This window comes from Sinohyriopsis cumingii, chromosome 5, assembly GCF_028554795.1.
Source record: "Sinohyriopsis cumingii isolate HCF-2022 chromosome 5, ASM2855479v2, whole genome shotgun sequence".
Classification (NCBI taxonomy): domain Eukaryota; kingdom Metazoa; phylum Mollusca; class Bivalvia; order Unionida; family Unionidae; genus Sinohyriopsis; species Sinohyriopsis cumingii.
This window is the reverse complement of record NC_142965.1, coordinates 28634346-28659169: the sequence shown is the minus strand read 5'-3', so window position 1 is coordinate 28659169 and position 24824 is coordinate 28634346. Positions and strand designations below refer to the sequence as shown.

Genomic DNA, 24824 nt, shown 5'->3' with positions numbered 1-24824 from the left:
TTGTATAGAAATCACTTTACATCCTTAACTCACACTGAACTTAGTTGCTGAACTTTTAACCCTATAATCAATATGCTTCTTTCTTATCTCAAGTGCAAACCATTGGTCCAAGTATATGATGTCAAACTTGTGCTATTGTACAGAAACCATTTTTCTTCTTTCAGTCAATTACCTTGACCTTTTAACTTTTGACACCCAAACTGATGTGGAGTTCTTTTTCATCCCCAATGCATGTGTGTGTGATTTGTGGATTTTTAACATAACTTTAACAATATTCCAGTGATACTGCTGTGATGTTTGCAGTGTGACAGTTTAAAGTGATGTCTAGCACTAGGCATCATGCCACAGACATGTAGCATGATGTCCCACCCAGTCACATTATCCTGACACCAGGCCAACCAGTCCTAGCACTAACCTCTTAATACTGAGCACCTTGCATGGCAGCTGCTAGTACCATTTTTATAATCCTTTGGTATGTCTCGGTTGGGGCGACCTCCTGCATCTATGGTGAATGCTTTAATCACTAGGCCACCAGAGCAGTGCAACCCAAATGCAAGCCATGCATAAAGTTTGGTACCTATTGATGATGGTGAACTTGAGTTATTGCGCTGAAAAGAAGTTTTATGGCAAGATTGACAGATGAAGAGATTGGGTCTGAGCCTAAAACATTCTGCCAATAGATGTATAATTAACAAAGGTGCAATATGATGGACTAACAGGCAAGTGTAACACTATATGCCACTTATCAACAAATCTGGCAAGAAATAAAACCAGAGTGCAATCAATGAATGCATAGTTCATCTCTATGAAGTGTTTTTTTTGCAATCCCTGGTAGCTATAAAAACATTACATACTGTGCAAAATATAAACTGAGAGATAAAAAAAAATTTGACAAAGAAATGCTGGCTCTTTATAACAAATGTTTTCTCATTTTTTGATTTATCCTTACATTTTCAGAACACAACTTTTAAGCTGCAATATATGGCCAAAATTGCATTGACATACCATTAAACCATTTACTTACACACACAAACACAAATATATACCACACACACCTATGTGTGTGTGTGTGTTAGGATGTATAAAACATGAAAAAATCTATGTATTCATGACCTAAACACAAATACCTAACCTTAAAATGTAAGTCATGGTGAATATATTTTGGCTACATGGGTGTAGGACAAAGAGAGATGTATCCAATTATTTACTTCCATGATTCATACATAAACAGTATGCAATGAATGAACTTAAAACATAATTTCATATACATTACAGAGGCTTCCTTCTTGTCATAAAGGTGTAATATGCATCCTCTTACTAAGTTTCATGATTCTAGGTATGATAATATGCATACAGCATACCAAGAACTCCTACAGTCACAAGCTAATTGCAAAAACTTGACCAGAGCAAGGAAAGATGCATTATGATCAGCTTCTTTCAATAGAGACACATATCATTATCAATTTCACAATGTTAGCATTAACAAAGCTAAAGAAATCAACATCCAATGTAAAACCTAACCCAAGTCCATGAAATATACAATATGCGCCATAATGACCAAACACAGATGTGAGTAAAAATTATATATAAAGCAAGAAAGACAACTAATTTTTAATTTATATTTTCATTTCAAATTCACAACCATGTTGTTTAATAATTGTAATAAGGTTTCTATTAGAGGGTTTATAAAGGTTTGTGAAACAAATTCAAGAACAAGAAAAGAACCCAGATTCTCAAAGAGTAACATAGAAACAAGATATAAGCTACAAAGGCTCTGAAGTAAAAACAATACGATTCAAATAACTGTACTTGAAAGCAAGCTGTATTTGTCATTAATTCAGTAGAACTACAAGTCATACAAAATGTACAAGCACTGCAATCCAAACTGAAATGGAGTATAAGTAAAACTGGCACCACAGAAATAACTAAAACAACCCCCCTCAAAAAAAGAAATAAAAACAAAGTCCAGAGAGCATAAAAGGGAGTGGGCAGGAGAAACATCGAAGCAGTCAATTACTTTTTCTGCCTTCAGCTGAAATGTCTTTTTCAAGAGAAAGCAAATTTATTTGTTTCTCTTCTGCTTTTCTCCTCAAAGTATTTGACAGTCAATTGACTCTGCTGTTCAGCTTCATTTGACACAATGGCAATAGCTAGCTTCTCTGCAAATGGACTTGGGATGTGTAATAAAAGCCTGCAATTGAAGCAGCAGGCAGACTTGATTTTAATAATGCCGACTGTTTATTTCCACTTGCTTGACTGGTCAACGCAGACTGTCCCATTGCCAAAATATCACTGTGCTTCTTACATGAAAAGCAGTATGCTTTGTTAGTGCTTTTGTCATTTTTCAAAGACAATCTCTATATGCCTTCCTTTCAAGCTATATTTCATGAAACAACAAGAACCCCATTTATAGTAATGACTGATGAGTCATTTTGTTTTATTTGTTGTCTTTGTAAAAACATGTCTGCCAGTAACTGAACATGTGGTACACCCTTCATGACCTAAAAAGCTGTACTTCCAGAATGCGCATGTTCCACAGGAAGTTGTATAAGGGAGACCACCTGCACATGATTAGCAGATGACATCTTCACTCGATGTCGACTAAAAGCTAAGAAAGTCAATTTGTTTCAAAATATGAACAATAAAGTAAAAGAAATGCATAAACTTATGGTTCAGCTATTTTATTTTTTCCTCATTTTCACAAAATTCAAGTGTTTTCTTAAGCATATTTAATTTGCCTTGTTTGTTAGGTATTTTATTCATGATATGCTATGGATAACTGTGTTTTGGACTTGACCTTGTCCCAAATCATGTTCATATTCTACTTGACCTGAATCGTTAGTTTTGGTTTCGTAAACATGTTTATCTCAATCTGAGTCCAGAATATTGGAAATTCCCCCATCAAATGCTGGGTCTACCTGTTGTTTACCATATTTTATATTATAATATTAGTAACAAACCTTCTAATTATAAACTAAGACATTATTTTGTATAGGGCCATTTAAAATAATTATAACATCAATCACAGTTAAAAACCATTCATAAACCATGTCTCAAATTTTAGTATACAAACTTCAAGCCACAACTTTTCCTCTCCATTCATTCCATTTTCCCAATGATGTAGAATATTAATCACTGACAATGTTTCCTTGAATCTATCCAACATCAAACATATCAGCCATGATCACAGAACTCACTCATTTTGTTCCAATAATGTACTTTGACTTTTTCAGCTGAGAATTCATCTCTTACTTGTTGACAACATTTTGCACTTTTGCAACAACTTATTTCTTGACTGGAAACTATACCACTGTCAAACAAATTTGCAACTTTTATGCAAAATGTGTTTACAACAGAAGTAAAGCTTAATCTCTGGTATTATTTCAAATAAACTATGCATGAGAAATTAGAATGCTTTTATGACATTTTTACTTTATGGTAACCCAACATTGCGCTGGCTTGAGCCGAAAAATATTTCACCTCTCTGCTTTTAGCTTTCATCATCTTGACTAACAGTAATTATTAAAGTGAGTAAAACCTGACAACTAGGAAACAGGTTGCAGCAAGGATAATCTGATTAACAGCTTACTTTTTTATCTACTGAAATAAATGTCATTACCAATTTATAACATGGTAATAAATAAAATATTTTGTAATGTAAGTGTCTGTTCATGAGGTGTTGTTGTTGTTGTTGTTGTTGTTGTAGGGTTTAACACCATTTTTCAGCACACGATAGGCTATACATGGCGGTCAGTATTAATGGTGGAGGAAGAACCCGGGAAAACCCCGGAAAGAACCATCGACCCGCAAGAAGCTACTGGCAAGCTTTCTCACATACCCACATTAGCCGAATCCAAGACTTGAACCCACGCAGACAGAGGTGAGATGGCAGTGATCCGTAACAGAGAGCGCTTTAGACCACTCGGGGCCCCGTTCATGAGGTGTACATTTGTCATTTTGTTTACTAACATGATAGCCATGTTAATGGGTGGCCATCCCAAAAGGGTAGTTTTGAACACAAAATTGCTGATGAAAATTGATTCTAGCCATAAAAAGTTGAGGCGACTCATCAGAAAGACTCATCAAGAGGGAAACCACTCTGTTAATGATATGTTATCACCCAGTTTTCACCTGACATAAAAAATTTAAAGTGTTGGATAAACATTTTTTTCTCCGACCTCCAAATCTGTATAAATTCCAGTAGTGAGAAAATGACCAAACCTGAATTAAAGCAGGAAAAAAATAAACATACTTTCCAAATAATTATGCAAGTTCAAGTTTTACTAGATTCAGATTTGTATGTGTTTAATCATTCTTATAAATTTTGATTAATTTCCATTCTGATTGATGCACTGATGGACTGATATAGAAAGGTAATAATAACTTTGTGCTGATAAAGAGTGTATTTTCCCTATGCCATGTTCATGAGTCTTGCAATATCTGCAAAACTTGAAGACAGACTAAACATCCCATGTCAAGTATTTATAGCTGGACATTAGAATTAATTAGTTCAAATAGTATATGAGAATTCAAAACAATACGAGACAAGCATTAAGGTGAATTTAATTACAATACCTCAGGTTTGGATTTCAATTTGCTGCCTTGGTCCTAGATACTGAAGCTTCATTAGGTAAGTTTTAAGATATATGTACAAGGGAAAGTATTGCAGAGATTACACTATTATGTTTTCAAATCTACGTATTAGGATGCTCATTTTTTAATTAGATATACTTTCAATCAACAATAAACATCTAACAACTGTCTTTAAGAAGAACTTGTTGCAGTAAATTTGGTCTAAAGATTCAGAAGATGTTTTGTGTTGTTTAATGGCACAGCAACACTTTGATGGTTATAATGTGTCAAGGCAAGTGGAGTAAAGTATCTTGCCCCTTGAACAAGTCATGGTAACCTATCCAGGTTGAGGTGATAGTATGAACCAAGCCTGCACCATTATGGTCATGACTCCATCACTATAACCAATGAGCCAAAGGAACTAAAAGCTGCACGGCCCCCTCAAATTGTAAAACAAGCTCACAGTAAGAGGTAAATTTTGAACATCAACATTATTACCCAACAAATATCTTCCATAATGTTTGTCTGAACTCAAATATTCTGTTGAAATGACTGACTATAGAAGGTGACTGCATGAACTAATAACTGATGATCTAATGAAAGGTTACTGTACAAGCTAGTGATCGATATTCTAATGATAGGTGATTACATAGGAATGTAAAAGTATAAGCTAATGGCTGATGTTGCAATAAGAGTTGACTATATAAACTAATGACTATGTTCTAATGAGGTGACTGTACTATGTGTATAAACTAATGACTATGTTCTAATGAGGTGACTGTACCAACTAATGACTATGTGTATAAACTAATGACTATGTTTTAATGAGGTGACTGTACCAACTAATGACTGTGTATAAACTAATGACTGTTCTAATGAGGTGACTGTATCAACTATGACTATGTGTATAAACTAATGACTATGTTTTATTGAGGTGACCGTATCAACTAATGACTATGTGTATAAACTAATGACTATGTTTTATTGAGGTGACTGTATTGACTACTGACTATATGTATAAACTAATGACTATGTTTTAATGAGGTGACTGTACTATGTGTATAAACTAATGACTGTTCTAATGAGGTGACTGTATTGACTAATGACTATGTGTATAAACTAATGACTGTTCTAATGAGGTGTTGTTGTTGTTGTTGTGGGGTTTAATGCCATTTTTCAGCACACGATAGGCTATACATGGTGGCCAGTATTAATGGTGGAGGAAGAACCCGGGAAAACCCCGGAAAGAACCACCGATGCTCGAGAAGCTACTGGCATTCTTTCTCACATACCCACATTGGCTGAATCTTAGACTCGAACCGCCGCAGACAGAGGTGAGATGGCAGTGATCTGTAACAAAGAGCGCTTTAGACCACTCGGCCACTCTGGGCCCCTCTAATGAGGTGATTGTATTGACTAATGACTATGTGTATAAACTAATGACTGTTCCAATGAGGTGACTGTACCAACTAATGACTATGTGTATAAACTAATGCCTATGTTCTAATGAGGTTACTGTATCAACTAATGACTATGTGTATAAACTAATGCCTATGTTCTAATGAGGTTACTGTATCAACTAATAACTATGTGTATAAACTAATGACTATGTTCTAATGAGATGACTGTATCAATTAATGACTATGTGTATAAACTAATGACTATGTTCTAATGAGATGACTGTATCAATTAATGACTATGTGTATAAACTAATGACTATGTTCTAATGAGGTGACTGTATCAACTAATGACTATGTGTATAACCTAATGCCTATGTTCTAATGAGGTGACTGTATTGACTACTGACTATGTGTATAAACTAATGACTGTTCTAATGAGGTGACTGTATTGACTACTGACTATGTGTATAAACTAATGACTGTGTATAAACTAATGACTGTTTTAATGAGGTGACTGTACCAACTAATGACTATATGTATAAACTAATGACTGTTCTAATGAGGTGACTGTATCAACTAATGACTATGTGTATAAACTAATGACTATGTTCTAGTGAGAGATGACTGTATAGGCAGATAACTAGTGTTCTAATGGGAGGTAACTGTAAAAGCTAATGACTGATGTTGTGATGAGAGATGACTGCAGAAACTAATGACTACTGTTCTAAAGGTTCGAATCCCAGCTGAATCATACCCAAGACTTATAAAATTGGTCCAAATAGCTGCCTCACAAGGTGCTCAGCATTAAAAGGTTAGTGTTAGGACTGGTCGGTCTGGTGTCAGGATAATGTGACTGGGTGGGACATCATGCTACATGTCTGTGGCATGATGCCCCAGTGCTAGACATCACTATAAACTGCCACACTGCAGACATCGTAGTGATATGACTGCAAAATTGTTAAAGCTATATAAAAAAATCCAAATCACACACACACAGTGTTCTAAAGGCAAGTTACTGTATAAGCTAATGACTAGTGTTGCAATGAGAGGTAAATGTATAATCTAATGACTAGTGTTGCAATGAGAGGTAAATGTATAATCTAACGACTTGTGTTGCAATGAGAGGTGACTGTATAAGTTAATGACTAGTGTTGCAATGAGAGGTGACTGTATAAGCTAACGACTTGTGTTGCAATGAGAGGTGACTGTATAAGCTAACGACTTGTGTTGCAATGAGAGGTGACTGTATAAGCTAACGACTTGTGTTGCAATGAGAGGTGACTGTATAATCTAATGACTAGTGTTGCAATGAGAGGTGACTGTATAATCTAATGACTAGTGTTGCAATGAGAGGTGACTGTATAAGCTAACGACTTGTGTTGCAATGAGAGGTGACTGTATAATCTAATGACTAGTGTTGCAATGAGAGGTGACTGTATAAGCTAACGACTTGTGTTGCAATGAGAGGTGACTGTATAAGTTAATGACTAGTGTTGCAATGAGAGGTGACTGTATAAGCTAATGACTTGTGTTGCAATGAGAGGTGACTGTATAATCTAATGACTAGTGTTGCAATGAGAGGTGACTGTATAAGCTAACGACTAGTGTTGCAATGAGAGGTGACTGTATAAGCTAATGACTAGTGTTACAATGAGAGGTGGCTGTATAAGCTAATGACTAGTGTTGCAATGAGAGGTGACTGTATAAGCTAACGACTTGTGTTGCAATGAGAGGTGACTGTATAATCTAATGACTAGTGTTGCAATGAGAGGTGACTGTATAATCTAATGACTAGTGTTGCAATGAGAGGTGACTGTATAATCTAATGACTAGTGTTGCAATGAGAGGTGACTGTATAAGCTAACGACTTGTGTTGCAATGAGAGGTGACTGTATAATCTAATGACTAGTGTTGCAATGAGAGTTAAATGTATAATCTAATGACTAGTGTTGCAATGAGAGGTGACTGTATAAGCTAACGACTTGTGTTGCAATGAGAGGTGACTGTATAAGCTAACGACTTGTGTTGCAATGAGAGGTGACTGTATAATCTAATGACTAGTGTTGCAATGAGAGGTGACTGTATAATCTAATGACTAGTGTTGCAATGAGAGGTGACTGTATAATCTAATGACTAGTGTTGCAATGAGAGGTGACTGTATAATCTAATGACTAGTGTTGCAATGAGAGGTGACTGTATAATCTAATGACTAGTGTTGCAATGAGAGGTGACTGTATAATCTAATCACTAGTGTTGCAATGAGAGGTGACTGTATAATCTAATGACTAGTGTTGCAATGAGAGTTAAATGTATAATCTAATGACTAGTGTTGCAATGAGAGGTGACTGTATAATCTAACGACTTGTGTTGCAATGAGAGGTGACTGTATAATCTAATGACTAGTGTTGCAATGAGAGGTGACTGTATAATCTAATGACTAGTGTTGCAATGAGAGGTGACTGTATAAGCTAATGACTAGTGTTGCAATGAGAGGTGACTGTATAAGCTAACGACTTGTGTTGCAATGAGAGGTGACTGTATAAGCTAACGACTTGTGTTGCAATGAGAGGTGACTGTATAAGCTAACGACTTGTGTTGCAATGAGAGGTGACTGTATAAGCTAACGACTTGTGTTGCAATGAGAGGTGACTGTATAAGCTGATGACTAGTGTTGCAATGAGAGGAGACTGTATAATCTAATGACTAGTGCTGCAATGTCAGATGACTGTATAAGCTAGTATTCAAGACAGTTACTGTTATAAAATAAAGTATATAGTCAAACCCTACTATAACATGCTCTGTTATGGCAATAATTTAGATATAGCATGTTCATGGTGAAGGTCCCACAATTTTGGAATAATTGCACCTATTTCTTTAAGTATTACAAAAACTTTGGTGCCAAAACACAAGTTTGATTTCATAATTTGGCAAGAACCATCAGCAACAAAGCCATTAAGTTCTCTTTGCATTTGTCTTCCATGCATCCTGTAAACAACTATTGCTCAATTCAGGGTCAAAAGTATGCAATAAATGTTTGCTCAGTCACATGGCATATTTAATCAAGCACCAAACCATGTGGAGGTCGTCTTCTAAGTTTCTCAGCTGAATTTCTAAATAATTAATTTACCTATGTATTCAAGGGAAATGAAAGACTACCAATGCCTACTCAATGAATCATCATACAAACCTGTTGAAACAAGTTTAGCACCTAAATTATAAGAAGCAGTTTTAGTCAATGACAGAAATGCAAACTGCAGCTCTAAATCACTCATATACACAATCCTCTGTAACAGTAAATTTATATGCATATAGGTTTTACTGCAGTTGACCTTTATTGGAACACAAACCCTAACTTCAATATCCCCAGTATATGCTGGGGGAAGAGATGTTGGAGACTCAAAAACTTCAATATTCCCAGTATATGTTGGGGGTGGGTGGGATATGTGTGCATTGAGGTCCAAGAGAGGAGTCAGTGTGCTCGACCCAAAATTGAAACATCATTCAATTGATACAAAGCTATCTTTTCATATAATATTACAGACTATTACTGGAAATTCAAATTCTATTTTTCAAAAAAGAGAAAATAACATTTTCTTTGATGCATATAAACTTACAAACAAAAGTAGTTTGTAGATTTAGCAATGTCCAATACCAACACCACACACACATAATCAATAAATAAATAAAAAATAAACCAAGTTTCTTTCTTTAAAAGCCATTAGACAGTGGATATTTTCTTAATTAGATGCAGTCTTTGCTGCTATCAGTAGTTCATGAAAGGGGGGAGGGACATTTAAAGGTAATACAAGTGTTATTTGTGTTCGTCTTTGCACTCCTTTACAGAACTGATTTGCTCTTGAGTAAACATCCTCGATGATCTTGTTCAATTATTCTCAGCATAGAGAATGATCTTTCAACATCCTGGGAGTCAAGTATGCTGGGTAGTGCTGCTATATCAGCAGATACTGTACATTATACAAAACAAAATGTTCCCCCATGCTGATGCTATTTGCAAGTCAAACTCCATCCAGGGGTTCTGAAATTTAGTTTTGCTCTCTGTCCAGATGGCTCATTCTTTAATAAATCATAGCTGCATTTCAACATTTTGCCTTCAAAAATGAAGCACACTTGTACACTATTCTGATTACCAAACTAATGTTTGGTGTAATAACCAAATTCAAAGTTCATGGCAATGATGTGTAATAACTTTCTTCTTGATTTACATAACTTCAAACAAATTGGGTTGTTCCACTTTACCTATGCTAATTAGCCTGATGGGCTTGCCCACAGCAGTCTTCAAAGACTTTAACAGGGCTTCACCCTAGCTATTCCCAGCCAGTTAGGTAATCTGTGAAATGGTGGTTGCTTATATGATGACCTTACCTTTTAATTGGCTGTATGATGACATATTGTATAAACAGTTTGTATGCATGGGCTCTCAGTAGGACTGTTTAACATTTATAAAGACTAGATGCTAGGGACATAATAGTGATGGTCTCTTTTATCTGTGATTATTTTTTTTCTTCTAAGATTACTGAAATTTGTGTTTTTCAAATCACGACCATGTCAGAGAGAATGGGACTTAAAAGTCTTGTGAAAAGTTGTGTTGTAGCAGGTATGCAGAACCATTCAAGTTGTAAGGGTGGAAGGTTTTGCAATTTTAATCAAACACAACTTCCTGTTTTTCCTCCACTTCAGTGCCAAGTCATATTTGTAAATAAAATTTCAATCAATACTGGGCTAATTATATTCAGGGCTAATTTTATTTACCTCTAGTATTTGTATGGATAACATTCCTTACCTACGAAATTGACGGTTTATTCCCATACTCAGTCCTAACGATTATACACAACCATTCAAGTGTAAATCTAAAGTGCCTTATGAAATCAATAGCTTTGACCTGATTCGAATTTTCAGTTAATTTATTTTTCATGCCTAAATATAAGTTTCTTTTAGAAATTCCCAATGTCTGATAAATGCATTTTATCATCAGTAAAAAAAATTAAAGACCTATCTGGACATTTGCTGCAAATATGAATGTTTTGAAAATAGTCTTTCCTAAGGGCTGTTCCAGGAAAACATATACCCCCCAGGGTGAAGGCACTTTCAAATTCAACCAACCCACAACAGAAGCAATTTAAAAAAATTATGATCCACCGTCAGACATGTTTTAATCGAAAAACACTGCCCCCTACAGAAGCATATTTTTTTAACATAATTTCTGGCTATGGGTTAGTGGGCGGTAGAAGCGATTTTAATATTGGGTTGGGGACAGAAGCAATTTAAATGACAACTGGCTGGAGGTAATCTTCTGAATTCTTATAGATCATATAATCTACTGCATATTTTTATTTGTATTCATTCATTATAATCAATCTTTTGTCCTTATGTTTGTTTGTCTCTCAGCCAAATATGTCTCTGATACTGTGAAATCACAAATTTTCATGGTGGCTTATTATTTGTAGATGTCATTGATCAGTCCCTTAATACCTACTAATTTAACATTCATGAATACAGATTTTATAATAGATATTTCTATTCTAATACAGAAATCATGAATTTGCATCCTTACTAAACTGTGTGTTTACTAAAGTGATCACTATGTCTTGCTATTTTTCTTTGTTCTCAGGCATGCTGCTTTTGATTAGAATAATAATTAAATCTTGTATTGCTTTAAATGTGTGGTCAGATGCTATGATTCTTTGTTATTATTTTTTTCAAAAAATGTTTTGGTAAAGTTATAATACACGACTTGTCAGAAATAAACCAACTGATGCCTGTGGAAGTGATGTTGCATTATTTCTGTCTACTTTTACACAATATATAATTTCTTGTAAGAGCATCTTTTTCAGTTACCGATGTCTTATTTTTATGCCTTGTTGCAAGACTAATATAAAGTTATAAAAAAGATATAGCAAGTCAAACATTTTTATACCATAAGTTAGATTTTAAAAATGGATAAAAGTCAAGGAATCATTTTTCACAGAGTACTCATAAAATCAATGTCATTGCATTTAACTGTATTGTCAACAGCATCATCATCATCACTGATGGCCTAGCAGTAACATTCTGCACTTTCAATCCAGTTGTCACAGGTTCTATCTGCCACTTCTAGTCTTTCATATGAGACTTATACCTATGGCCTGAGGGGCTTTCATAGCAGAGTGGTACAAGATTCTTGTCTTGTGATACAGATCTGAGGGGCTTCCATGGCAGTGGTACAAAATGCTTGTCATGTGATTACTTGCCTCCAATGTGCTAATGATAATGTTGCCAGTTACTTGTGGAAGGACAGTGGTTCTACATAAGTGGTGTTTGGTGTCTCAAAAAGACTTGGATTTTCTTCAGCAGTAAAACTGGCTGCCATATATAGATTCTTCATCTGAAAATGGTGTAAAGGCCATAATGATCTACCAAAACCCGAGATCTCATGTCTAAATGACTTCGGCTGTTGGAGATAAACGTCAAATCAACACAGGCTCCATGTGCCCAAGTGTACTAAGGTGCTTGCTTTTACATAACTTGCACATCTCAAAGAGTGAGTTTGTGTCACAGATCAACCAATTTAGGTTGGTGGTCTTTTGGGGTTCTTCCTCCACCTAATATATTGTTAAAAAATCCAAAAACACAAATCAAACCAAACTAAATCAACCAACTAATCAACTGTGGCAAAAGCAGCAAAGGTACTAGTCAATCATTTTGCCACAGCTGTATGAGTTTATAACTTTTGACTCGAGTAATTTTTGTACACCTTTGAATATCGTCAATTATGCCTTTCTGACAGTTACCTAAAAGTCATCATCAGTTGATACAAATGGATTTTTCATGGTAAGCATATGAGATGGAAAAGTCTTGAGCAATCCTGCATCACACACTGCCAAAAAGTTTACATTTTAGCTCACTTAAATTTTCTCTAACAATGTTCATTGTTCCAACTAGAACTGTTATAACCTATTCAAGTTATATTCACCAATATCTAGAGATATGCATCTGTAATAAATATTGTAACAAAGTATGAGAATGCATCAATGTTTTTCAATGATGCATTTGAACTGAGCAACAATCACAATCAACAAACCAAGAAATAAAATTATTCACATCTCTCAGGCAAAAGTAGTGTATAATCATAATCTGCCAAAAGATTTTTAAATTTTTAAATTTGCCAAAGATTTTTCCAACCATACTGATTCAGTGGACATATCACCAGAATGGACAGAAACAGTCCAAAAGGTTAAAATTGATTTGATACATCTTTTAAGTAGCTAAATTCATATTGGTTTAGTTAACTGTACATACCCTTTTGATGAAATTTCTCACTGAAGCTGAGAAAATAATGTTGCACACATCAAAAAAAGAGGCACACTTCTACTCATTATTGTTTTTATTATACTTCTCCATTCCAACCTGTTTTTATGATCTTGTCCCCCCACATACTGTTTGTCTTATTTATGATATGTATCTAAATTTCTCACTTTTCCTACTATTATACAAATGTTCTGTGAATATGCATATCAGCGTGAAAGGCAACGGGGAGACTAAATCCAAGATTGAAAACCTCTACATTTCTGGATGTATTCTGTTTGGATTCCATATTTCTGCACAAAGTTCAGGACTCTCTGTATTAATTCAGTTCCCACTGTAAACCTGTGCAAACACCATGATATTAAAATTCAATAACTTAAAATTTCGAGTGCTCATGATCAAATTTGTATCAGTATAGACACATCTATGACGACAGCTTTTGTGAAAAGAAAACCATAACAGCCGCACCATTTTCTGGATCTATACAAATGTGAAATGTGTGCTTTCAACACTGCACCAAAGAGTCAGCTGCTGATTTCAGTAATGAGTCGTCCAAACTCAGGTCTGTAAAGGGACGGAAATTATGTTAATAAAACAATGTCCCTCACTTTTTTCAGTTACAAGTAGGACAAGCTCTCAAAAGATTGTTTTTACTAAAATCTTACTTTCAGTATCAACCAATCAGGGACAGTCGAACCCATATATACTCTATTTTATCTTCACTGATTTATAGTATGGTTCTCGTTCTTTCACATCTGTAGTAATGTGAGTCCTTTAACAACTCTCAATGGTTGTAAGCCTTTTTTGACCATGCTGACTGTACACACTGTAAGATAATGTTCAAGTAACAGAAATACCATAGGATAACCAGAGACCAATAAAATCGAATAATCAAGTTATCTCCCCTGCAGGGATGCTGCCAGGATTTCAGGCTTTACTCTAAGTTTTGTGTGTGTGTGATCTCCAATGAGGAAGTGGTGGCGGGAGGAATAGCCATTGTTAAATATCTCCCTAACACTTAAATATCTGTCACTCTTTCTCACTGTTCCACTCTGTTAAGGCTCTACTGAAATCAAAATTCTCGAAGAGATGTCATCTCTAGTTGTATAGTGATTATTACTGTGATGTCTTTGGGCATTGTCACGTGGTTGTGGTGGGGTCTTGGTTGGGATGGCAGAAAGACCATATGCTTACTCCATATTTGACAGCTAATTACGATGTTGTCAAAAGAATTAAAAATTTTCTAACAATTCAGTTGGACTCGGATACTTGATTCATAGTCAGTGAACCGGTTCTAAAATTGATGTTTATTTTGGAGCAATGATCCTCCATCACATTCAAGATTTGGATATACCAAAGGTGAAATTGGTACAGTTGCATCCTAAACTACTATCATAGCTACTTCAAATGTTATTTGATGTGAGACTTTAATGCAAGAACTCGTAGCGTCAGTGATTTTTGGGTTAAAAAAATTAATTTCTTCTCAAACAAATCAATTTGTTCAGATTACATTGTTTTTTAATGATACTGTGAGAATTCTTGCTGTGTAAAAACTGAGCAAGAAACGAACAACATCAGATCAGAAAATTACTACCACTGGGAAAATACTGATAGGAATATACAGAAAAAATGATATTATTATTTAAGTAGAATATGTGGTGACAATACGAGCGCTAGTTCTACAACACTGTAATATGGCAATAATTTCAGCCCACTTTTTACTTTAGTCACTTTCTAATTAATAGTTTTAGATTTTACAACACTAAGCATATTTTACCTTTTGACAATAACACATCATTACAAATATTTAGATTGCAAGAAAACGGAAGTTACAATTTTATTAAATGCACTTGTACCAGTAAGACTAAAGGAGATGGCAAAAAAAGAATCAGGATGAACAGATTAGTAGTGTAGTAAAGAATTCATATATCAGAACGACATCAAGTATTTTTTTTATTAATTTCATCATTAGTTAATGACACTGCTTCAAAATGTAGTGTACTAGATAATAGACTTTTTCAGTTATCCAGTTTGTAATACAAATACCAAATGATGGCTTGGAACCAAGTACCAAAAGGTCTGCAGAAAATACCACCATGATCAAAATATACATAGGAAGAACCGAACACAAACAGGACAAATTTTATCCATCTTACTTTGAGTTTACACTGATCAGTCAGTCTCTTATGTTTAATGAGATTTAATTTTTGCACATAGAGAGCATGTACTTCATTTGGTCACACATCTGCATTATATAAAGTTTGTTTCTTTATTCTTTTGTTGCCATAGTGGTTCTGCCAACTTGAGATCTACACACACTTAATAATGTTGTATGGGGATTCTCTGATGTTCCCAATGAGCATTAATCTGTTAATTGTTTCTGAATTTAATATGATCCTCCTCCTCTGTGCATGAATATTATTCTGTGCTGTGAACTCCTTTCATTGCCTGCTTTCTGAAACGCATATGCATAACTAGCTTGAACAAGTTACTGTTCTTTATGGTTGTGCAATTTTCAACATCTCACAGGTATGGCCCCATGGGGTATTCTCTCTTGGATATCTCTGTTCCAAAAATAAAAGTTTTGAACCAGAGGTCTTGTTAGGATTTTAAAACTAAGAGTCCATGGCTCCCTTTTTGGTAAAATTACGAGACCCACCAGCAAAAGTTGCAGACCCCTCCCAGAAAACTATGCAAATTATAAGAACTATTGGTTGCCATAGAGTTTAATTTCTACATTTTTTATACCACTGACATAGCTCTTGTTTGTCCATCAGAGTGAGTCTGAATTTTTTCAATCCAAGGAAGGTCTTATTCAAAGCACTAAGCTAGGCATCACACACTTTCTTACACTTGGCTGCTGTCCCTTCAACTTTAGCACTCTCCTGAATCTCATTATAATCTTCATCAGTTTGCCGTTGAACCCCAAAATACTCATTCAAGTCTGAGTCTCAACATGTCATGATTCCGAGGTCATGTGCACTGCTTATTCCGTTACACTCGGAAATTAACACAATAATGAAAGCTAAAGTTGTTTATTTGATGTACTGTTATAAATTACCACATGTACATCTCTGCCTCTGAATTAAAGCACTGTAAATATCAGTAGATTTTCCCACCCAGCTGCCAGTCAAAGCCTATGATCTTGCCGCCTAGCTACTGCAGCATGCTCTTTTGATGTACTCTTTTAATGGTGACGACTTGGGGGGGGGGGGGGGAGCGCTTTTAGCCACTAAATTCTGTCATTGTAAATATCAGCACAGCTAACTGATCAACACATTTTCCCACTATGCAGGTGACTGAAGCAGGACTGGTAAGTCTTTGAATTTTACTGCCCACCTAAATAAAACAAATTGGCGTCCAAATATGCGTGATTATAAGCGTTTCTGAGACCTCTGTCAGTTTTCACTAACATGAACTCTGCCAAAGATTCACTTTTTTGAATCAGTGCTTTGCTGTCTCTCATGCCAGATTTTTCTCTTCCATAATGCTATATTAGGGTTTTAAGTCCAACATTCCCATAGTCTGCTTGTTCAGACATGGGTATCTTGAATAAATATAACTGGCATATTGTCCATCCAACATGTACATTGGACTCGCACTCAACATCAATTTTGGGCTCAAAATCACATACTGGTATTTCCAGTGACATTTTCCCAATGTCCAACAGACCGATATACATGAAATTCATTGTTATCATAGCTATCACAGCCAGTATTTGCCGACTGAAAACGTCGTCTGAAGAAAAACCGTGTTGTGATTCAGCCGTTTTGATTTCCTGTGTGGCTCTTATTCGAAACACGCATTGGTAAAACTTCCATGACGAAAGTAAGGCTAAAACTACCATAAAATGCTTGTTCCATGGCCCAATGAACCAATCAAATTTAGTTTAACAGCCGTTCATGTCGAACCACAGTATCCAGATATCTGGATGTTGCATCAAGTGCTGTAAGACATATGCGGCAGCACGAATTACGTCACGAAATGCACTTTTAAAGTTAAAAGTTTAATAAAAAAATTGCATACTGCGCAAAGCACATCTTTTATATCCGCGACATTGATGTAATTTGCTGAATGCGTACTACTGCTTTAAAAGTACGCAAATTCGTACAAATTACGTGCACTTGCGTGTACTGGCATCATTTTCTGACCCAATGTTTTATTCACGTTAGACCACTAGGAGGGGGTTAGAAGCGATTTAAAATATATATTTGGTTTTTTTCTGACAACCCCACCAGCGATTTCTCATTTTGTTAACACAACCCACAACAGAAGTGATTTTCCTAACCAACCTTCCACTGTCAGAATCAAAATAGTTTGAAACACAACCTCCTACAGAAGTTCTTTTTGAAGTGCCATCCCCGGGGGGGCTATATGTTTTACTGGAACAGCCCATAGTCAATATGTATGTATTAGCTAGAAATTAAGTATCTGAATCTGAATGGAATCCAGCAAAACAATTCCAGAAATTATGCTTCTTTATACATATTTTTGATGGAATTACTATTATGGATACCATGCAATTGGCTGGTGGGTACACTTTAGTTGCCAGTTTTCCTGTACACATAACAATGAATGGATCACAGGCCCCAAACACTAAATATTAAATACGTAATAACTGTTTTCAGCGTTTCTCATTTAAATGCATCAAGTCAGTAATTGCATCAAAAAGTCTATACTTTTACATCCAACACCCCCTCCACCCAACCTCATACCTAAGAGGCTACACAGGCAATATTTTTTCAATTAACTGACTTGGTTGCATATAGCATCATATGATACATAGCATGATATCACATTGTGGACCCCGACCATCTTGTCATAGCAGGGTTTCACTACAACTTTTATTATTTTTATTTTTTAACTGTACTTGTTAATTGTACAGTTAAATGAAGAAAAAAAATCTTATTAACTTTTCAAGTTCAAAGGTGAAAATTTCAATGGCTGTGTAAACAAACAAAATTCCTATGAGGGTGAATGAAATGACCGCCCTCCTGACAGTCACCTATTAATCAATGTCTTTCAAGTCAATTTACCTTTTGGGGAGAAAAGAAAGCCTTTCACAATAGATCCATATTGTTTTTCAAGCTTATAAAGCTCAGGAAAACAAGAACGCATGCTCAGACGTTGGATATTCCCAGCAAATATGCCACGGCATAATGGATCAAATGCATAGGAAGCCATCTGCAATGTTAAAAAAGAACTTTGATATTGTGTTTTGGTGATATCATCTCAAGTTCCTGTAAGCTAAGTGGCACTAAATATATACTTAATATAGAGTCTTATACATAAATATACTTGTACGTATTATGAGAAGAAGTAGATACAGTAATAATGATTCTTAGTGAAACTTAGTAAAAACAACAACCATTCTCAACCATATTTGCATAAATGTATACAATCAAGCATTTGTTAACAGCTGTGACATGATGGCCTGGCACCACATTCAAATAATATATACAATGAAGTATAGGTTAAAAGCTGTGACATGATAAACTGACACCATATTCATATAATATATACAACCCAGTATAGGTTAAAAGCTGTGACATGATAAACTGACACCATATTCATATAATATATACAACCTAGTATAGGTTAAAAGCTGTGACATGAAAAACTCACACCACATTCATATAATATATACAACCTAGTATAGGTTAATAGCTGTGACATGATAAACTGACACCATATTCATATAATATATGCAACCTAGTATAGGTTAAAAGCTGTGACATGATGAACCATTTAGCAGGTTATTTTGGCAGTGATACAAATTAGATCAAAAAGGTATCAGTATCTTATTCATTTCCCATAAAACTTAATGTTAATATATTAAAATAAAAATAATGTATACACTAGATTTGTACATTCCATTCATTAGAGCTAGAGATTTTTGCCTTGCCTTGAGAAATAAACTCATAACGCAAACCTAAACCAGAGTCATTGAAGCATGAAATATGGATCACACTGACCGATTTGATGACAGTGTAGCATTAGTCATGATGTACCCACTACAAAATTTCATTATTTCTTGTATAACAGTAAGTATAAAGTGTGCAGAAAACCCAAAGCTATATGCAAAAGCTTAAGTAGGAATTTACAATTAATGTACATGTATGTACAAACTTAGACTCCTTCCCTGGCAGTAGGTGCTAAGAAACTCACTACAAACTGTTTCTCAGTACCTAGGAAGAAAAAATGATTGAATTGCATTGAGGCTGTACCTATGCACAAGCTCTTAGCTGATGATGCTGATGATGCCTGAGGTAACAACAGCTGTTCTCTACTTTGTACAGGTGAGCTAAAAGTGCACATGACAATAGAAATGCATGCAGGCATTAGTGTGTGTGTGTGTGTGTGTGATTTAGATTTTTTAACATAGCTTTAACAATTTTCCAGTCATATCACTATGATGTCTGCAGTGTGGCAGTTTAAAGTGATGTCTAGCACTGGGGCATCATGCTGCAGACATGTAGCATCATGTCCCACCCAGTCACATTATCCTAACACCAGTCCTAACACTAACCTCTTAATGCTGAGCGCGTAGCAAGGGAGCTGTTAATATCATTTCTATCAGTCTTTGTTATGACTCTGCCAGTTTCAACCTGCAACCTCCCACATCCGAGGCAGATGCTCTAACCACTAGGCCACCAGAGCAGTCAAACTGTATCTATTACAGCTGCATACTGTGATCCCCATGGCCTCTGTTAGTACTGTGTCTAAAAGTGAGAAACTTACACCCAGATATGTTAGTACTGTGTCTACAAGCAAGAAACTTACACCCAGATATGTTAGTACTTTGTCTAAAAGTGAGAAACTTACACCCAGATATGTTAGTACTGTGTCTAAAAGTGAGAAACTTACACCCAGATGCAGTAATATTATGCTTATGACACAGATGTTTTTGACATCCTTGCCAAAACTGCACCAATATCATGTTCATGGCAGAGCTGTTTTTGACATCCTTGCTGTAATTATACCATGTTCATGACACAGCTGCTCATGACATCCTTCCTATAATTATACCATGTTCATGAGACAACTGCTCATGACATCCTTCCTATAATTATACCATGTTCATGACAGCTGTTCATGACATCCTTGCTATAATTATACCATGTTCATGACACAGCTGTTTTTGACATCCTTGCTATAATTATACCCTGTTCATGACACAGCTGTTTTTGACATCCTTGCTATAATTATACCATGTTTGTGACACAGCTGTTTTTGACATCCTTGCTATAACTGCACCAATATCATGTTCATAATGCTGCTGTTTATGAAATCCTTGCTATAATTACATAATACATTTTCAAGACACAGCTGTTTTTGACATTCTTGCTATAACTGCACCACGTTCATGATGCAGTTGTTTATGAAATCCTTGCTATAATTACACTAATACCATCTTCATGACACAGCTGTTTTTGACATCCTTGCTATAATTACACTAATACCATCTTCATGACACAGCTGTTTTTGACATCCTTGCTATAATTACACTAATACCATCTTCATGACACAGCTGTTTTTGACATCCTTGCTATAATTACACTAATACCATCTTCATGACACAGCTGTTTTTGATATCCTTTTTATAATTATACCATGTTCAGCACACAGGTGTTCTTGACATCTTTGCTATAATTAGACCATGTTTACAATACAGCTGTTTTTGACATCCTTGCTAATAATTACACTAATACCATCTTCAGGTTGAATTTTGAAAGACTTCATATTTTTTAAAGATCTGTATTTCAACAAACCTTAATTTTGTTTCCATGTTAAGTTTTAACAAGTTGCACTCTTGTAGCAACAAAGTTATTCTTTACATAAGATCTGCATAGCTTATGGCTAGCAAGTGTACATGTTAATCTCGTGCAAAAGGTTGATGGTTGGATTTAGTTAATTTGGAGTGAAATAACTGTGTATATGACTCTCATCAGAATTTAAAATGTGTATACTTTTGACTCATTTTGAGTAAATTACCCTTCTAGCCTCTTGTCATTGTTGGAAATTTTGATCATGTATGTTGCAATTCTGCTCAATGGCTTTGAAAAGGAAAGTATAATTAAAAAATCAGACCACTATGTCTCAGATGCTGTTAAAAAGAATTTCAGGCCCCTACTTCATATAAATGTATTCATTATTACAAGGAACATGTTGCTCCAGACTGGAAAATTTTACTTGAAATATACAAATGTAGCATTTTGACTGGTAAGTTGTTGTTGTTGTTCTAGGGTTTTAACGCCATTTTTCAGCACAAGATAGGCTATACATGGCGGCCAGTATTAATGGTGGAGGAAGAACCCTGGAAAACCCAGGTAAGAACCACCGACCCACGAGAAGCTACTGGCAGGCTTTCCCATGTACCCACGCTAGACGAGCCTTGGACTCGAACCCACACAGACAGAGGTGAGATGGCAGTGATCCGGTTGACTGGTAAGTATATTTTCTAATAAGATTTATAGTTGAGTAAAGTTTTATGACATAAGGAGAAAAATTCTGACTTTAATAATTTTACAAGAGATGGGCAAAACTTCAGAACAATATATTTTAGAGATAAGGAGCAAAAATGCACTTTGTAAATGGCTGTTTTGTAAGTGAAATAGTTGCTTACATGACAAAGAAGGTCATTTTTTGATAAAGCTTTTCATAAGCTTGGTTATTATGAATCAATACAGATATGACAAAAACACTCCTATTAACTTTTGATGGGATGTACACTTTACTTGCCTATAAGAAATTTACTGAGATCCACTCATGGTCTTTTTTCTCCCACATTTTTTTTACGAGGAATATTTTAGAGACAGGTTTTGTCTATCAGTGAGAATTTATATATTAGCACATTTTAATTCAAAACCCTTGGTATTATGACCAAAGGGATTCTAAGTATATATGCTAAAAGGATTTTTAGTGTGGGGGAAAAAGTAAAATATATAGCAGTACCAGTATCAGATTTCTAACTATTAATATATTGGTGGTGTGAATGTGGGAATTTCATAGATAGATGTGAGGGAAACAATGACAAATCTCGGTAAACAGGTCAGCATCATGACATATCTGCATACCTAGGTCATATTCCTGCTGTTTCGGCACCATTTAGTTATGGTATGATCTGGAGGAAGGGAGCTGTCATTCATCTAGTAATGGTTAGCCAATCATATTTTAAACTGGGGAAAGGGTGTGGGATTACATTATGTGTATAAAGACAGATATAGTGTGGAGTAGTAGAAAAAGTAAAGGCAGAAGGGTAGGGAGCAGAAAGAGGGCAGAGAAAGAAAAAGGGACAGTAGAGACAAGATGTAGTTGGAAATAAGAATCAGAGATATACAAGATGGGGAGTTAAGAGAAGGGATATCTAATAGACATATTGGAGTGATAGATATTCTGAGTGAACAAATACAGTGAGAAACAATGTAGATAAATATTAGTGTAGAATTTGGAGAGGTGGACAGAACTAGTGTGTATTTTGGATATAAATAGTAGATTACAATGACTTAGTGTTTTAATTAGTATACTCCTGGTCCCTGCCTCACCCTGAAGTCAATAAAAAGACTTAACAGGTCAGATGGACTGCAACCTAACGGGTCAGAGTATCATGGCTGACAACTATCCAGGTGGATGATTCTGGGTTCAATATATGTAGCCACTATTTTATAGGTGCCCATGCAATGCAAACAAGTGAACAGATGGACCTTGGGTGCTGCGTTTAAGTAACATTAGAACTAACACTTTTCATTATCACTGTATTTGAACATCCCTAAACTACTGGCTGCAATATATTTTTTTGTTGCAGTTTCATAGTCTGCATATAAATCACATATTTCATTTGTGTTTACAAGTGCAGCATGCAATCTGACTTTGCTTTCAACAAATGTACAATTTTTTAACCAATATTATTTGCATTTGTTCAAGTTATTGTGTTCACGTGCTTAACTTCTGACCATGACCCCAAAAAGATCAGATCATGGAGGACTGGTTATCAAAATGTTTGAAATGCTGCTAAGATGTACCTAAATGCTACATTTGATCAAATACATCAATATTTGTTTTATTTTATTGTGTTTACATGCATGTCCTAAGAAATGGATTAAAGTTGACAAAAACAGATCCCAGGCAAAGAAAACCAAACCATTACATAAGCTCAACTGGCCCTAAGCTCAATAGAGCTGACTAAACATATATCTTTGTATTGCAGAAGATATGTCTTAATGAGAAAATACTGATTTAATTCACGAAATTACCATTAAAAAAACGACAACCTAACCACATGAGTGAAATATTCAATTTTCACATTCTCACCATATGCATTTAGTGAACAAAGGCACTGTCAAGTCATACTAAAAGTTTCTGCAGGCTTTGTGTTATGACTGGAAGTTATTCCACACGATAAATTGCTGTGTATATTACTAGTATGTGAGAATGAGAACCCTATGCCAGTCAAATGACCATATACATTCCATGACAGAATTTGTTTCTTTACAGATGTGGGAAGTGACTACATTTAGCTGCAGTCAATTTTGCATCATAACCATGGTGCAAACACTTGAAAAATATGTAAGAATGCTACTTAGATTGAGAAAAAAATGGACACTTAACCTCTTTACCCATTCTCCTCTCCATAAAATCATAAATACTTTCATCTTCTTCATCTGACCACTTTTGGAATACCTCTTTAATAACGTAACTAAGTAATGGCCTTGAAAATGGCTTCTGGACTTTAACTAATGCAAGAAGACCTGAAAAATGAAATAAAAAGAGAAGGTTCATTATAAAGACATTGTAAATATTATTTATTTTAAAACAAAATTTGAAACCAAGCTTAACCGGCTATAAATTCCCTATTCCAGTGCATTAATTCAGAGAGGCTTAATCATCCATCAAGTCCCAATTCCAGTGCTTTAAGTCAGAAAGGGTTTTAATCAACTATAAAGTCCCAATTCCCCATGCTTTAAGTCAGAAAAGGTTTTAATCAACTATCAAGTCCCAATTCCAGTGCATCAAGTTAGACAGGTTTAATCAGCTATCATCAAATCCCAGTTCTAGTGCATTGAGTGATACAGGCTTAATCAACTATCAAGTCCCAATTCCAGTGCATTAAGTTTGACAGTTTGAATTAGCTATCATCAAGTCCCAATTCTAGTGCATTAAATCCGACAAAACAATGGGAGAGGCCTAAGAGGGTATGAAACTGATCACCTGGCTGATATGGCCTAATTCCATATGCTGCAAGAGTTTTTTTTATTAAGAAATCTGGCTTAACAAGTGCTTTCTGTCAAGATTTATTAAAATGACAGATCAGCATCAGGTGTACAGACCTTCAAATCATGATGTCTCTGGCTATACCTCATGCAAAATACATATCATGTCAACAAATATAGGTTTTTTTGACAACATGCTAAATTTATACATTAAAGTTTTAACAAGCATACAATTTAAGCAAATTTAGTGAGCAAACTAACTTTTATGTTCACTAAAATTACATGAATAAAATATGCCAGATATAAATGACAAGCATAACAGAGTTACAACCTGATTAAA

The 24824-nt window shown here is 35.3% G+C and overlaps 1 protein-coding gene across 3 annotated transcripts in view; it reads right to left on the bottom strand.

Annotated features, from left to right (window-relative positions):
* LOC149798857 (protoporphyrinogen oxidase-like) overlaps positions 1-24824 on the bottom strand; it is a 92679-nt gene that overhangs the window by 49645 nt on the left and 18210 nt on the right. For all 3 annotated transcript variants that reach the window (XM_089957762.1, XM_089957761.1, XM_089957760.1), the window contains exons 4-5: positions 23883-24022; positions 18311-18458 (exon numbers count right to left, since the gene is read on the bottom strand). In XM_089957762.1, coding sequence (XP_089813888.1) covers positions 18311-18458; positions 23883-24022 — 288 coding nt within the window. The remainder of the gene's footprint in view (positions 1-18310; positions 18459-23882; positions 24023-24824) is intronic.